This window comes from Mus caroli, chromosome 13 (assembly GCF_900094665.2).
Source record: "Mus caroli chromosome 13, CAROLI_EIJ_v1.1, whole genome shotgun sequence".
Classification (NCBI taxonomy): domain Eukaryota; kingdom Metazoa; phylum Chordata; class Mammalia; order Rodentia; family Muridae; genus Mus; species Mus caroli.
In genome coordinates this window covers 53,919,403-53,934,863 of record NC_034582.1, presented here as the reverse complement: position 1 = coordinate 53,934,863, position 15,461 = coordinate 53,919,403, and the positions used below count along the sequence as shown (strand labels likewise).

Here is a 15,461-nt window from a genome sequence, read left to right as displayed (position 1 = left end):
AGCCCCAGAATTGGAGTTACAGACAGTTGTGAGCTGCTCTGTGGGTCAAGGGGATTGAACCTGGGTCCTCCAGGACAGCCAGTGCTCTTAACTGCCTAGTCATGGGTCCAGTCCATGTACAGGTGCCTTTTTATTGTTCATTTGTTGTTTTTGTAAGAATTAGTTCTACCCTGTCATTGCTATTCTGAAAGAAACAGTGGGAGTCCTCAGGGCCATCCAGAATCTGAGAACCAAAACCAACCCTCAGGAGTCTCTGTCTTAAACCCACCTATCTAGACTGGAAACAAGGGAATCAGCTTCCTGTCCTGTACCATTTCCAGTGCGCCCTTGTCTACTCTCCTCCTGCTCCCACCTAAGGCCCAGCTAATGAGTTCCTTCTGCCTCCACCAGCACTGTTGCCAAGGGACCAAATGACGTCGTCCCAGGAGGAAACTTCAGCCTCTATGCTTTGAAGAGCTGCTGCAACCTGCTGAAACCACCAACGCTGAACTGCGATTGGATACCTAATAAATTGTGATCTCAGCCATGTGTCCAGTGGGATTCTGCGTGCAGAAGCTGGAGTTCCTGCTCCGGAGGGGATAGATAACTCCGACATGGACTCAGACTTAATGGCAAAGGAGGAACACAGTCAGGAGTGAGTCCTCCTGAGCTACAGAGTCTCCCTCCCTTCTCCTCTCTCTCCTTAGCCCACCCTCTCTGCATGGAGAACTAGGATGGTGTCCCTAGCTGAGGTGTGATCCTAAGCCCCAACAATATTTTCTGACTTTATAGTTTCAAGGCATTTCATGAAAAAAATATGTGTATATACACAAATATATACATATATATGTCTGTGTGTGTATATATATAATATATACACACATATATATAATAGTATATATATTCACACCATATATTCATATATATACATATATATATATATATATGGTAGTTCCCAGCAACTGGGCCAGATAGATTAGATTAGATTAGATAGATAGATAGATAGATAGATAGATAGATAGATAGATAGATGATAGATAGATGTGTGTGTGTGTGTGTGTGTGTGTGTGTGTGTGTTACTTCCCAATAGTTGGGCTCAGTTTTCCCTTCATATGGTGTTCCAAGTACACCAGAGCAATGTGATTTAAACACATCTCAGGCAAGGTCATTCTACCCTCGCTCAAGGTCGTCTGAAATACCTTCAACTTGAATCTCATGTGAAGGAGGGCTATTCTGCAATGGCCCATTCATTCGCTACCATCCAGAAGTTTCTCATAGATCAAGAGTCCTTCAGAAAAACACGCAGACCATACGAAAGCCAATACTTAAGTCCATAAACATAGAGACTTGTAAGCAGCCAGCTTCCATCCACCTATGCTGCAGAGACTCCCCGCTAACTTCAACAGCTTACAAATCTTTTATGGATATGTTTGAAATGCTGGGCTTCAAGATTCTAAGTCTCATCAACCTCAGAGGCTTGTAAGCAGTCGTCCTCCATCTTTTTGAAGTTAACATTGTATTTTTTGAATGAGTATCTTTTATTCTTTGGCAATTTTGCACATGTATATAATGTACTTTGATCATACCCCTAACTCCCACTGCCCCCACCTTCCTAGACACCCCTCGGCTTGTCTCCACCTCACCTTCTTGCCCTCTCCTCTCTGTTTTGTAACCTTCTGAGTGCCTGCCACAATGTTGCCTGGCACTGTTGGCTTGATCTTGTGGGAGTGACCATTTTTTCTCTAACTTACTAGTCTAGGGTTGCCTGCCACAATGTTGCCTGGCACTGTTGGCTTGATCTTGTGGGAGTGACCATTTCTACCTTGAACTCATGAGTGCAAAGTCTATGTCCTGTTCGGAAGACAGCATCTCACAGCTCTTCCCCAGCCCCTGGCTCTCACATTCTTTCCTCCCCATCTTGAGCGCTATTCCCTGTGCTGCAAGGAAGTTGCTATAAATGTTCGGTTGGGGCTGAGCACTCTGTAGTTGTGTATTCTCACATTTATCAGCCATGAGTCTCTGCATTGCTAAACTGGGGCTTAATCGTGTCTGTTTTCAGTACCCCAGCTAAAGAAGTGATCCCTATATGGGCTGACCTTAGGGAAACATGCAGAAACAGTGTAATAGCTCTTAACTTTGCTGCTAGGAGCCAGATTAGGTGTACACTCCTGTATTCCAGCTCTGGGAAGCTGAGACAGGAAGCTTATGAGCTCAAGACCAGCATAGGATATATAGCAAGAGTGTATCTCCAAGCAGCAACAGCAAAATTTATACAAGGTAATACCACTCTTCATTTCCACTCTGTGCTGTGAGTCAGAGTAAGTTCTGTGACAAGGAGGTGTCTGAGGCCATAAATGAACTATCCCTGTCACAAGAGGAAAAGAGTGGACACTTTGAAGAAGTAAGTCAATAGACTACCAAGGTGCCTGACATCCAAGTCTCTGGGATTGTGTATATAGACCTGTTGATGTGCAATTTTCTTACATTCCTGATAAGACTGTAAAACATTAGTGCTCAGTCAAAAAGCCACGTAAGCGCCAGCTATGAAGGACACTCAATGCCCACTGAGGTGGGGATGGCTTTCACTGGCTCTCCTGTCAATCAGCAAGACACCAGCATTGTGAGTGCCCCCTGGACCAATGTTCTGGGGGTTATCAGCAGAACTCCCTTTAACGAAATAAGTATCGACGGTGCAGTGAACACACTGAGGAAAACCTGAGCCAAAGACGACTCAAAAGGAAGAGTGTCAGCGGGGAAAGGGTTATGCAATATCTTAGATGATGTATTCTGTTTCCCCTTCTGACCATGCATGAGAGCAATTAAAAAATAATCTATATATAAATAGTTGGGATTATTTGTTGGTTTTGCTTTATGTTTGGTGGTGTGGGAGGAGGGCTTGTGTGTCCAAAGAACTTTTTGTCCCTGAAGTAAACAAATCAAGGTATTTCTAATTTTTTTTTTTCGAGTCAGGGTTTCTCTGTATAGCCCTGGTTGTCCTGGAACTCACTTTGTAGACCAGGCTGGATTCGAACTCAGAAATCTGCCTGCCTTTGCCTCCCAAGTGCTGGGATTAAAGGCGTGTGCTACCACACTCGGCCCAGTATTTCTAATTTTTTTTTATTATTTTCATCAATCTTTCTCAGTTTTTATACTTTAGGAAAATCCATATGTGTGTCCTTATAAGCCTTAAGGTTTCATTACAGCCTACAGAACATCGGGAGTGCCAATTATTCATATGTTGGTTCTCTCTTGTCTTCTATAGCTATTATCTTCTCTCTGATGCTTTTTAACCCCCCTGATTTTTTTTCTAGTATATATTCTTCCTGAGAACCCCTGAGAGAACCTCTTTGTTATTTCTAGAATGCCTGTCTATCATTTTTTTTTTAATTTTGTCTTTGGTCAATATGTTTCTTTGTTTAACTCTTTCCTGAGCCTGTCAGCCTGCCTCAAGGAAAGCAATTATGACTGTTTGTCAAAAAGTTTTTTCTCTTTAGTTTGTAAAAATAGACGTTCACAATGAAAACACTGTTAAACTGGAATAGGAAAATCTAAAATATAATGGTTTTATACGAACGTAACTAAACATCTTTCCGCCCATTCTGAGCACCCCAGTTCTCCGCCAACAGAGAAGAACTCGCTGGTACCTGACCAGTACTCATGCCTTTCTTCCTGTTTATACAAACACAGAAGAGCATGTAAGGGATCAGCGATGGCAGACACAGCAAAGATTTGCATGTTACCCTTCACTTCCTCTTTACAGCTAGTGAGATGCTTTGAAAATCCCCCTTTGTCTATAGCTCTAGCTTTAGCTTTCCGTTTTCTTTATGCCTGGATACACACACGCGGCACACACACACACACGCATTGCACTATACAAGTGAGATAATGCCAAAGAAGGGAAGAAGTTAGGCATTCCCCTATAGTTTGAAACTTGACTATTTTCCCAAAGGTCTGTGTATTGAAGGCTTGGTCTTCAGCCTGTGTTGCTGCTGGGAAGAGGCAGGCCCCACTGGGAATCAGTTAGGTCACTGGTGGTGTGCATATGAGGGGGATCCTGGGATCCCAGTCTCTCCCCTTCCTGTTTCTGTACATTCCAGTCACTGGGAAGAGGGGCAGGTCATATCCACTGCCTACTCCTACCTACATTGCTACAGACTCAATACTACAAATCCAGGCCACCGTGCGCAGAAAGTCTAAGACTGAGCCTAAAGAAACCTTTCTTTCTTGAAGCTGATTTTGTTAGGTAGTTTGCCACAGACACATCCTGTTTTCTCTCTGCTTGCCTCCTTTCCATTGTCCCCAGACCACTAGGGACATAACCAAGTTCAATCACCTGATAAAATGGCTACCGTGTCACTATGTAGCCCTACCTGACCTGGAACCCAGTACATAGACCAGGCTGGCCTCAGATTCAGAGATCTGTCAGCCTCTGCCTGCCGTGTGCTAGGATTAACGGTGTGACCACCATACCTGGCTCTCTACACACACACACACACACACACACACACACACACACACACACGCAGGCGCGAGCACTCGCATGTATGTTGTTTGAGAATTTTGTTCAATACATTTTGACTATGTTCATCTTTCCCCAACTCTTCCCAAATCCACTCCACTTCCATCCCACACAATGTTGTGGAGTTCTTTTTAAAACCAAGACCAATTTGTACTGACTGCCCCATTATTCTTAAATGCGTGGCCTTCCACTGGGGCACAGCCAGCTTAGCAAGGGCTATACTCTCCCTCTCTCATAGATGAGTGCATCTCTCGACCTCATCAGAGATGTTTCTTTGCGCACTGGATGGTGGTTAATGCACTAATCAAGGTGCAGACAGTAATCATATGTGGAATGCTCAGTCTTAAATGGGAAATTTATATCATACCCTTTCCCCAAGGCTCAGGGAACATCATGGAGAAGGAGCTATGCAGGCTGGTGAGAGGCCCCAGGAAAGGCTACTGGTAAAGGCACAGCCTCGATAGTAATGAACCCCAGAAGGAAAGGGCTCATGAGAGGGAGGTATAATGAAAATTTATAAGGTGAATGCATATTTTCAGAGAATTAATTTTAAAAATGTATTTTTAAAAGCCCTTAGGCTTCCTAGATTTGACTTTATATTGGTTTATTCTCCACTAATCTGAAAGCTCCTTTTCACACATGGCCTTACGGTTCCAAACGTGAGTGATTTCCTAACTTTATAAATAAACCCTCCAGCCCTGGGGATGTCTCAGCATCTCAGCCAAGAATAGACTAGAGTCATGAAATGCAGATAATTTTCTTTGTTCCTCGCCCCCGTTGGTAAAATCAACATATCCACACACCTGAGTGACAGGTCTCTAACTATGCAGAGTGCTAATATGCATTCATTTTGCAAATATTCCCAGCTAATTGCTTTTATATTTCTGTAGTGCAATTAGGCTGCTAGGGCATGCTAAATAGCAATGATGTGTCTTGCCCAGTGGAGCTGACTTCCAAATCCCAGATGACTCTATCCGGCATACGTATGAAGAAGGTATTGAAACCAACAAAGACACAGCTCACCAGGATAGATACAATGCCCGCCGGACAGGGCATGGGAACGGAGGAATAACCTAGTTCTAGTGAGCGGTGTGGTCTGATGAGCCAGTGAGTGAGAGAGGTCACTTGATATGTTTTTAAAGCTTTACTTAGTTTACGTTTTACGTGTTTTCCTACAGGTATGTACATGTATCATATGTGTGTCTGGAAGACACTGGATCCCCTGTAACTGTAGTTAGGCAGTTGTGAGCCACCATGTGGGTGCTGAGAACTGAACCCAGGAAGGACAGCAAGTGCTTTTAACCATGGAGCCATCTGCCCCTCCACCTCTGATGAAAGGCCACTTTTTAAGACTCTGTTACTGTGATGGTTTGTATATGCTTGGCTCAGGGAATGGCACTATTTGGAGGTGTGGCCTTGTTGGAGCAGGTGTGTCTCTGTGGGCATGGGCTTTAAGACCCTACTCATAACTGCCTGGAAGTCAGTATACAGCTAGCAGCCTTCAGATTATAATGTAGAAATCTCAGCTCTCCCTGTACTATACCTACCTGGATGCTGCCATGTTCCCACCTTGATGATACTGGACTGAACCTCTGAACCTGCAAACCAGCCCCAATTAAATGTTGTCCTTATAAGAGTTCCCTTTGTCATGGTGTCTGTTCACAGCAGTAAAACCCTAAGACAGTTACTAATTTTGTTTTAAGTTGAAACAAATGAATATGTTTACATTCCGTTTCCTACTCTAAAGACTGTACACGCTTCTGACTATTATATTCTCCTTGACATCACACCAGCCATGTGGCGACATAGCAGCTGTAGAATCCTTCCAACCCTGTTCATTGTAGCCCGTACTGGGTTTCCATTCCAAAAAACTCCCGGAACTAAACAGATTCACATCGAGTCAATGCCTCTCAGCTATTGTGTGTTTTGCAAACCTGGAAAACGATACTTGTGCTGACTGGTTTTTAAGTCAACTGGACACAGGTTACTTCAGTTGAGAAGGTGCTTCCATAAGCTCCAGCTGTGGCCAAGACGATGTGACATTTTCTTCATTAATGATCAAGGTGGGGGAGGGCCCACCAACTGTGGGTAGCTCCATCCCCTGGGCTGGTGGTCCTGGGTTTTACAAGAAAGGTTGAGCAAGCCATGAGGTGCAAGCCATAAGCATCGGTTTCTACAGCCTCTGCATCAGCTCCTGCCTCCAGGTTCCTGACGTTTGAGTTCCTGCCCTGACCGCCTTTGATAATGAATTGTGATATGTCAATATAAGCCAGAGTGATGGGTGTGTAACCTTCCCAGACAGCATCACCACAGCAGGAGACAAGAAGACAGTAACTGGTGTTGGTTCAAACTTGGGGACCCTCTTTACTTACCTGTTTCCTTCACAGAGATTTAAACAGGAAGGTCTGTGGCCTGATTGGTTTTCATCAACAGGACACAAACTGAAACACCTGGGAAGGGGGAGGCGGCTGAGAAAAATGCTCCCATCTGATTGGCCCGAAGGAAAGCCTTGTGGGCGGGGCATTTTTCTTGACTAAGGATTGATGTCAGTGTGCCTGTCCCATTTTTTGCAATGCCAGCCCTAAGCAGTGCCTGCATAAGAAAGCAGACTGAGCAAGCCCCTGGGGGCACGACCCAGCAAACAGCACTCCTCCATGGTCTCTGCCTCAGCTCCCAGGCTCTGCTTCCAGGCTCCTTCCTTGAGCTCCTTGCTCTGGCTTCCCTCTAGGATGGACTGTGAGCTAAACGCTCTCCTCCCCACACTGCTTTTGATCAGTGTTTTACCACAGGAACAGAAAGCAAATTAAGACAACCAGTGATGAAGAGCCTCCAAAAGGAGCAAGACAGAATGCCACAAGGTCCCTCCAGGTTGGAGGGGACATGGAAACTGTCTCCCACCTAATGACACTTAATAATAAACTCTGAGAAAAAAAAATCCTTTGGCTTTTGACTTCATATGGCTATGGTACAAGAACATTAGTGGATGTGGGAAAGAGATGTGAAAAGCAGGTGTTTGAACTTAGTATAGAGCCAGGCGTGGTGGCGCACGCCTTTCATCCCAGCACTTGGGAGGCAGAGGTAGGCAAATTTCTGAGTTCGAGGCCAGCCTGGTCTACAGAGTGAGTTCCAGGACAGCCAGGACTATACAGAGAAACCCTGTCTCCAAAAAACCAAAGAAAAAAAGAATGTAGTATAGAAAAGGCAGCTCATGCTCACTGAGCTCTACTCCGAACAGATTACTCTTCCCTCCCGCGAGTCAGCATGCCGCCAGCTAAAAATTGTGAAAGGGGAAAAAAAAAAAAAAGATTCCTGCTTATCTGGAAAATGGGCTAGTTCTATATAACATGTGTGTCTCATTCAGACACAACCTACACGCCTGTGACCCCACTGAAAGGCTGAGGCAGGAGGATTATGACGTGGAAGTCAGCCTGGGCTATACAGTGAGAATCCACAGTAAGAAAGGGGAGACAGAGACAGCAAGAGTGAGAGAGAAAGGAGGGGGGGAGGAAGGAGGGAGAGAGGGAGAGAGAGAGGGAGAGAAAGAGGGAGAGGGAGGGAGAAAGGGAGGGAGAGAGGGAGAGAGACAGGGAGGGAAAGAGAGAGAGAGAGAGAGAGAGAGAGAGAGAGAGAGAGAGCCCTATGCCTACTCTATGCCTACCTGACAGAGCATCTCAAACGCCAGAGAGATACTTACTTTCCCTCCGTCTATTCATCAAAGTCTGCCATGGAAGCAGAATGTCCAGGAGGTGCGCGTTTCCATGGATACCGAACCAAACAGAAGAAAACAATTTGTTCCTTAGGACCCAGGAGAGATCCTTTGTTGCAGTGTGACTTGACTACTGTTTCCATGGCAACAGACTATGGAGTCCTCCAAGTAGAGAGAGGTGGAGGATGCTTTGAGCTCAGGGAGGCTGCAGCTGGATACTCACTCCGGGATGTGTTTACTCAAACACTGCTGCTGAAGTATTCACAAAGAATCCAATCAGACTCCTATTAACACCAGTAAGCGTGGGGGTCGCTCTGCCCTTTCCTGATCCTCTAGACAGCATGAAGATGAAATTAATCTTTTTCTCACGTTCTTAAATTTTGTATGTTTTTTTTTTCCTGGATGTACATTGGGGCACCATGTGCATACAGCACCCACAGACATCAGAAGAAGGCATCGGGTCCCCTGGGACTGTAGTTACAGATGGTTGCTAGGAAGTGAATCCAGGTCTTTTAATATAGCAGCCAGGGCTCTTAACTACTGATCATCTCTCCAGCCTAAACTGTGTTTTAGACAGGGTCTTACCATGTAGCCCTGGCTGGCCTAGAACTCAGTCTGATCCACCTGCCTCTGCCTTCTGAATGCCAGGAGTCAGGAACCAGCTGGAAATCTCTCTCTCTCTCTCTCTCTCTCTCTCTCTCTCTCTCTCTCTCTCTCAGTTTCACTAAGGAGTTCCTATGTACACCAGGCCTAGCCTCAAACTCACAGGGATCTGTCACCTCTACCTCCCAAGAGAAGGGGAGGTGGGGATGTGACCAGGAAGGGGGCAGTGAGTGGGATGTAAAGTGAATAAGTAAAAAAGTAAAATAAAATTTAATTTTTTAAAAAAATGTATCCATTTATTTAATGTATATGAGTACACTGTAGCTATCTTCAGACACACCTGAAGAGGGCATCAGATTTCATTACGGGCGGTTGTGAGCCAGCATGTGGTTGCTGGGAATTGAACTCGGGACCTCTGGAAAAGCAGTCAGTGCTCTTAACCACTGAGCCATCTCTCCAGCCCTGGAAATGAATTTCTTAAACACCTTCTCCTTACCAGCAATGCAGGTATTTGCCAGAAGGCCTTGTGTTGTGGGTTTATGCAAGCGTTTCTGCTCAGTGTGTAGTGTAGATGCCACCCAGACACAACAGCCAGGTGCTACCTCACAGAAACTGAGCCCCAGTGGGTCTGTGAGGACCAGGCTCTGAGGAGACTTCCTAAAGCCCTTGAGCTGTGCTCCTACAACTGCGCTGGAGGAGAAGCTCAGCTGTCTTCATAACAACTTTGTAAGCCAGCACAGAACACGTCCTCATCAGCAAAGCGCTGGGTGGCCACATCCCCAATAGGGAGTCCAGAGAAGATGACTTTGGCTCTGACTTCATCATAGAGAATGTTCTGCGATGCTCGACAACTGCCTGGTAATCCTCCACTGTGTGGACTCTGATTTCAGCATTATCTTTCTCTGCTTTCAGCTCCAGCTCAACATTTAAGCAGGCAATCTTGATGTTCTTAGACTCCTTGGGCCACATCTCAAACTTAGCATAAGAGAAAGTGTTCCTGACCAGGACACCAGCCACCAGCTAAGACTCCCCTAGGGCTCCACCCTGCACCTTCTTGATGCAAATCATGTTAAGCTTCAGCAGCTCTGTTAAGCATCATCACAGCATCCACCATGTTGGCGAGGGAGGCCTTGGTCTGGGAGGTGAGCACGGAGCTCAGAGCTGTCACCACTGGCTTTTCTAGCATCTTTCTCTGGTCTGAGTGGCCCCACTCCTCACCCTCAGCGGGAAAGGTCCTAGTTCACACAGACCTCACCACTGTGATGGCAGCCACAAGGTGGGTAGTGTGCAGTCAGGTCCTTGAGAGGGCTAGCAATTTCATCATCACATAGTAGATATAGAATATTATGTCCTACCCCCGCCCCGCAGCTTACCGCATACTCAGGGTGATCCGCTGGTCCAGCACAGCAGCACCTCCCAAACCTGCTGGATCCTTCAATGATACATCCTGGGCTCTTTGCTAATTAACGATAACTTTCATTATCTTTCAGCAGTGAAAAAGACCTTTTTCATGATTTTGAACACAGCATCTGTCTTTTTTAATGATTTGTTTGTAACTCATCTATTTGGTTTATTTCCACAAAATGAACACAAAACGTAGCAGCAGCCAACGGCCTCTGCACACGTCACCCTGTCAGTGGATCAGCCGAGCTCACGCTGAGGCCCAGTGCAAGTGTGAAGACTGGAGACAGAAAGTGAATCTCCAGGTCGTGCTTTCTGTAGTGAGCTCGTCGTGTGAGGAGGTGACTAGCTGATACTCTGGGGCAATGGCCTCACCACCTCATCTAACACAGAGAACAACAAAAGAGTTGATCATCTAAGATCCTCAGCTGTACCCCTGGTCATCCCCAGCTGTACCCCTGGTGACTCCTGAGATTCATGACATCCACAGCCTCATGCTTGCCTCTTCTCTGCCTTTTTGGATATCTGGGCTCAGGGATGACATTGTCTCAGCCCCTGGGCTCTGTAGTATCTGACTCCCCACACTCTCCTGTCTAAGGAACACACAAGCAGACTCCTGTCTATTGATGTCTAGAGGACCCTCCTGCACCCTTCGGTCGCTGTCAACTTCACATGTGTGAGTACACCTTTTGGGGACGTTGTGGAAATGGAGCTACTGAAACGTAGGACACAGTCACTTGCTGTTTCAAAAGGACAATGCTTTCCATGAAGATCTAGTCGAGTGCCAGGATTTTACTAACACAAAGGAAAAAGTACTGCGGTGTGGCTTTAATTTACACTTCTCTAGTTAAGTGAGGTTATGCATCTCTGTCTTTGTATGTGTGTATGAGCCATCTGTAGTTCATCTTCCAGAACATTCAGCTCCAATCCTCACCAGCGCCTCTATTAGATAGGTCACTTTTAGCACATAATTAAGTTCCACTTGTTAGAGTTTGTGGGCTTTTCAGTTTTATTTCACTGACCTAATTAGCATCTGATGCTTATCTCTCAGTCAGTCTATCTACTTGTCTGTCATCGCACTATCTACCATCTGTCTGTCTGTCATCTCGCTACCTTACAGAATTAGCCTTAAAGATTAAGTGAATTCAGAACACTAGCTTCACAGATGTGTCTGTTCAGTAAACTTCAGGGATCAGCAGCAATGACTCTTCATCTTCTATAATCACAGACAAGGTAGGGTTGATGTACCTTAAATCCTGATATTCCACAGAGTAAAGAACTTGCAGTTCACCCCTGACTTAGTAGTTCCCAAGCTGCCTTTGTGAATACAGTTCACTCCCTTTCCCCCAGGCTCAAACTTCCCATTTCCTGCTGGCTGAACTTCAGCTCACACCTGCCTCCAACATGGCTAACCCCTCCCACCTTGTTTCTTTAAGGACTTCAAGGGCTCCCGCACCTGAGAACCAACAGAAGGAAAAGGGTTGGGGAATTGGAAGGAAAAGCCTTGTTTCCAGGGCATTTGGGAACCAAAGCCAACTGTAGCATCCTCCCGTTGCTAGGATACAGATAGACTCGGTATAGAGTCCCTGCCTGGAAACAGAGAGAGGGAGACTAGCTTGCACCAGTTGCTATGGTGAGAAGGGAAGTTCTCTCCATGCCCATTGGTTCCGGGCATGTCATGAGGCCAGAGCTACTTCGAAGCTAAAAGCACCTCATTGAATCACCCCGCTTTAACTTCATGCTCAGTTGTGTGAATCCAGTCCCAGGGCCTTACAAAGATTGGTGAGGAGGGAAAGGGCGCTGATCAACTCCGCAGCCTGGAAAATCAAGTCTTTAGAGAAAACTCCATCTTTTCAAATACCTGCTTCTATACGATCCTCAAGCTAACTGCACTTTGAAATATTAGACCTAGGGCAGTTAGCTAGCACTGCTAGCCCAGTGTTTGTCGAAATGTTATCCCCCACCCATCTGCTAAGTCAGCAGCTTTGCGGGCTGAGGAAGGACAGACGGGGTGGGGGGCAATCTGTAATTTTTGAAATCGTGATTTTATTTATTGTTAGGTGGGGGGGGCAAATACTCTTATTATGAAATTGCTCTTATATCATTATATTGAGTCTGATGGTGCGCCCTGTGAGACTGGTGGAAGTGTTCCTTCTTCATTTCATGTACTAGGGGTAGAAAGGTCACTAGGAGTCCGCTGGCCAGGTTTCGTACCCCAGTTCCACTAAGTAGCCTCATTGCAAGTTACTTAATGCTTCCAAGCCTAATTATCTGGCACAGGCAGACGCCGAGAACCATGGTAAAACATGATTTGTGGCTGACAGACGTTTGGTGACGTTCACAAAGGTCAGGTTTAAGCTGTAGTAAGGAAAAAGCAGGCACTTCCAGCTCCAGGGCCACCGGAAACAGGAGCCTGCACAGACGGTGCTCAGCGGCAAGGCCCACAGCTGGCCACAAGAGGGCAGACTGACCCCAGGGAGGGCCATGCCATATAACTTCACAGGGAGCCCTGCCTTTATCCTGGTCTTAGGCCTGACTGACATCTGACCCCCAAAATAACAAATTAATAACACCCCAACCAATATCGGGCCCCAAATCAAGTTGATGCCCCAAATCCTCTAAACACATTCTTTTGTCTAATTGCTTGGCTCAGATGCGAGACAGTGGTACCCAACTCCCAACCTTCACATTCGACTACGGTCTCATTCCAACACCGGTGACTAACTGCATGAATCCAGTTTTCCAGTGTAGGAAGGGATCCTGAAACTCTGAAAGCTTCAAGCCACTCTCTGAGATCCCTAGAACTCTCTTATTATGTGTGTTTCCTCATAAAGAGGGGAAATATCTCCGAATGCGTTCCGGTTCCTAGCAGTCTCCTCACCCCAGAGCTGCCTTCCCCATTTCTTTCTCTGCAATGGCAAATACTTAAACGTGAGGGAATTTAAACAACTTCTTAGCTTTCTACAGTCTTATAGAGTTACTCTATAGTCAGATAGTAGCCTTATCTGTCGTCGTCGTCCCCCCCCCAGCCCCCACCCCAAAGAAGAAACTGTTACAGTGGAGCAGATAAACGTGCCTAAAATGACTCAGCAAATTAGTTCAGAATGGATGCTCAGACTATTTTTGGCTCTTGGGAACTTCAGTGGTCTATTTAACATGTCACAATTCTTTACCCTAAAGGCCAGAAAACCAGGGTTGGGGAAGGAAAAATGTCAGTGGCAGCTTGTGCTACGTGACAGTTTGTTGCCTCTGTGAGAAGCTGTGTGACAGACACCACTGTCCAAGGTGCCCTGTGGCTTCAGCAGAAGAAACACTCAAACCATAGAATAAAGCCCCCAAGTGATCCAGCTTTAAGTCCTGCAGAAAAGGGCCTCAGATCACAGCCCTCACCTGGGTAATGAGACACTCTGGACACCCAGAGGGCTCCTCTCCAACACGTGACTATAAAGTAAGGCAGCTCTTACCTGATGGAGCAAGCCCATGGCCTCTAAATGAGCAGCCCTGAGGAAGCCACTGTGCAAAGAGAAAGGTTTCTCTGGGGATCTTCACAGTTTGCATTCCTACCATATACAGTTTTTATTTTTTTCTTAAAGATGTATTTATTATATATAAATTCACTGTAACTATCTTCAGACACACCAGAAGAGGGTATCAAATCTCATTACAGATGATTGTGAGCCATCAAGTGGTTGCTGGGATTTGAACTCAAGACCTCTGGAAGAGTAGTTAGTGCTCTTAACCGCTGAGCCATCTCTCCAGCCCCAGATCAATTTTTAAAAAGCAATAAAGGGGGCTGTGTCCCAGTTGGCAGCAGCCAGCCCCTCCATGTCTGGTCGACTGTGACAAGAGGACACTCTGGGGTCTGTGTGAGTTCTCTGTGTGATGCACAGCAGTGGAACTATCTAGTGTTACATTTTTCTGAATATGTCTGTCACTGGGACATATTATTGTACTGGGCATAAAAGTGAGTCACTGAGTCAATGCCATGTGGTTTAAACATCAGACCACACCATCTGGTAGAAAAGACTCACTCTTTACAGAGTCAGCCAGAAGAAATGTTTTCTTTAATCAATGTTTTCATTATTGACAGACGCCAAACCTCCCCACCTCTTGCTCTTGACCCTTTACATATACAGACGAGTTTCTCCTTGGTTTCCCAGATCTTGTCTAAATTGATCTGAAGAAAAGGCCACTTTTCTCAGATCAAATCCAATGACGTTACCAGACGTACAAAAACCCTGTGAGGTGCAAACTAATACATTTAACATCTTGGTGTAGTGGTAACACAAAGGTCACCATAATATCACCATGATAAATTGTCAATATAAACTGTATTGAATACCAGAGGATTCAATATGTATAATGCCAACCAACCATACAAGAGACAAGTAGAAGTGACTCCCTGCAGAGTCCTGTGTGTGTGTGTGTGTGTGTGTGCGTGCACTCATGTGTGTGTGTCTCTGTGTGTGTGTTTGTATGCATGTGTGTTCACTTATATGTGTGTGTGTATGTATGCACATGCACTCCTGCATGTGTGTGTGCATGTGTGTACATGTATACATGTGCCGGGCAGTGGTGGCATATGCCTTTAATCCCAGCACTTGGGAGGCAGAGGCAGGTGGATTTCTGAGTTTGAGGCCAGCCTGGTCTACAGAGTGAGTTTCAGGACACCAGGGCTACACAGAGAAACCCTGTCTTGAAAAAAACCACAAAACAAAAACAAAAAAACATGTATACCTGCACAGCAGTCACTGGCTAGAACACAGGACTTTCTGGCAGTTATTCCAAGGTACAAATTTCATTTGCTGTTTGGGTGTGTCCAGGGAAAAATGTGCAGTCTATTTATCCCCTACTCCATAATCTTAGCCCAAAGAATTTACCAGATAACAGCAGCACTATGAAGATCCCGTGTTCAGCTCTTTCCCAGAGAGTTCAGCATGTCCTGAACAGAAAAGCCTTGGCCTCCCTCCCTCCTTTTCAGCCTCTATCTCAGGAGGAAGTCCTGGTGCCCATTCAGTTCTATTATGGCACTCACCAAACTCCTCTCGTCTGGACTCAGATTGAAAGAAGTGAGGCTGTGCGGCTGATGGGTCAGGGTCTCCATGGGGCTCCTCCTGAGGTGTGCACTCAGACCTGAGGTGTGCACTCAGACGTGTTCACAGTCCTCTGTGTGCGTGAGCACAGGCCTGAGCTAGCGTCACGGTTTCCCTTCATCACTGCTGCCCACTGATGGCCTCTGTATGACTCAGTGGT

General features: G+C 45.9%; 1 protein-coding gene across 1 annotated transcript in view; it reads left to right on the top strand.

The window, feature by feature from the left end:
• Positions 1–522, top strand: part of Slc28a3 (solute carrier family 28 member 3) — a 53,587-nt gene extending 53,065 nt beyond the window's left edge. The window contains exon 18 of the mRNA XM_021180813.1: positions 391–522. Within this exon, the coding sequence (XP_021036472.1) occupies positions 391–517 (127 nt within the window). The 3' untranslated portion in view covers positions 518–522. The remainder of the gene's footprint in view (positions 1–390) is intronic.
• Positions 523–15,461: the final 14,939 nt, after the last annotated feature.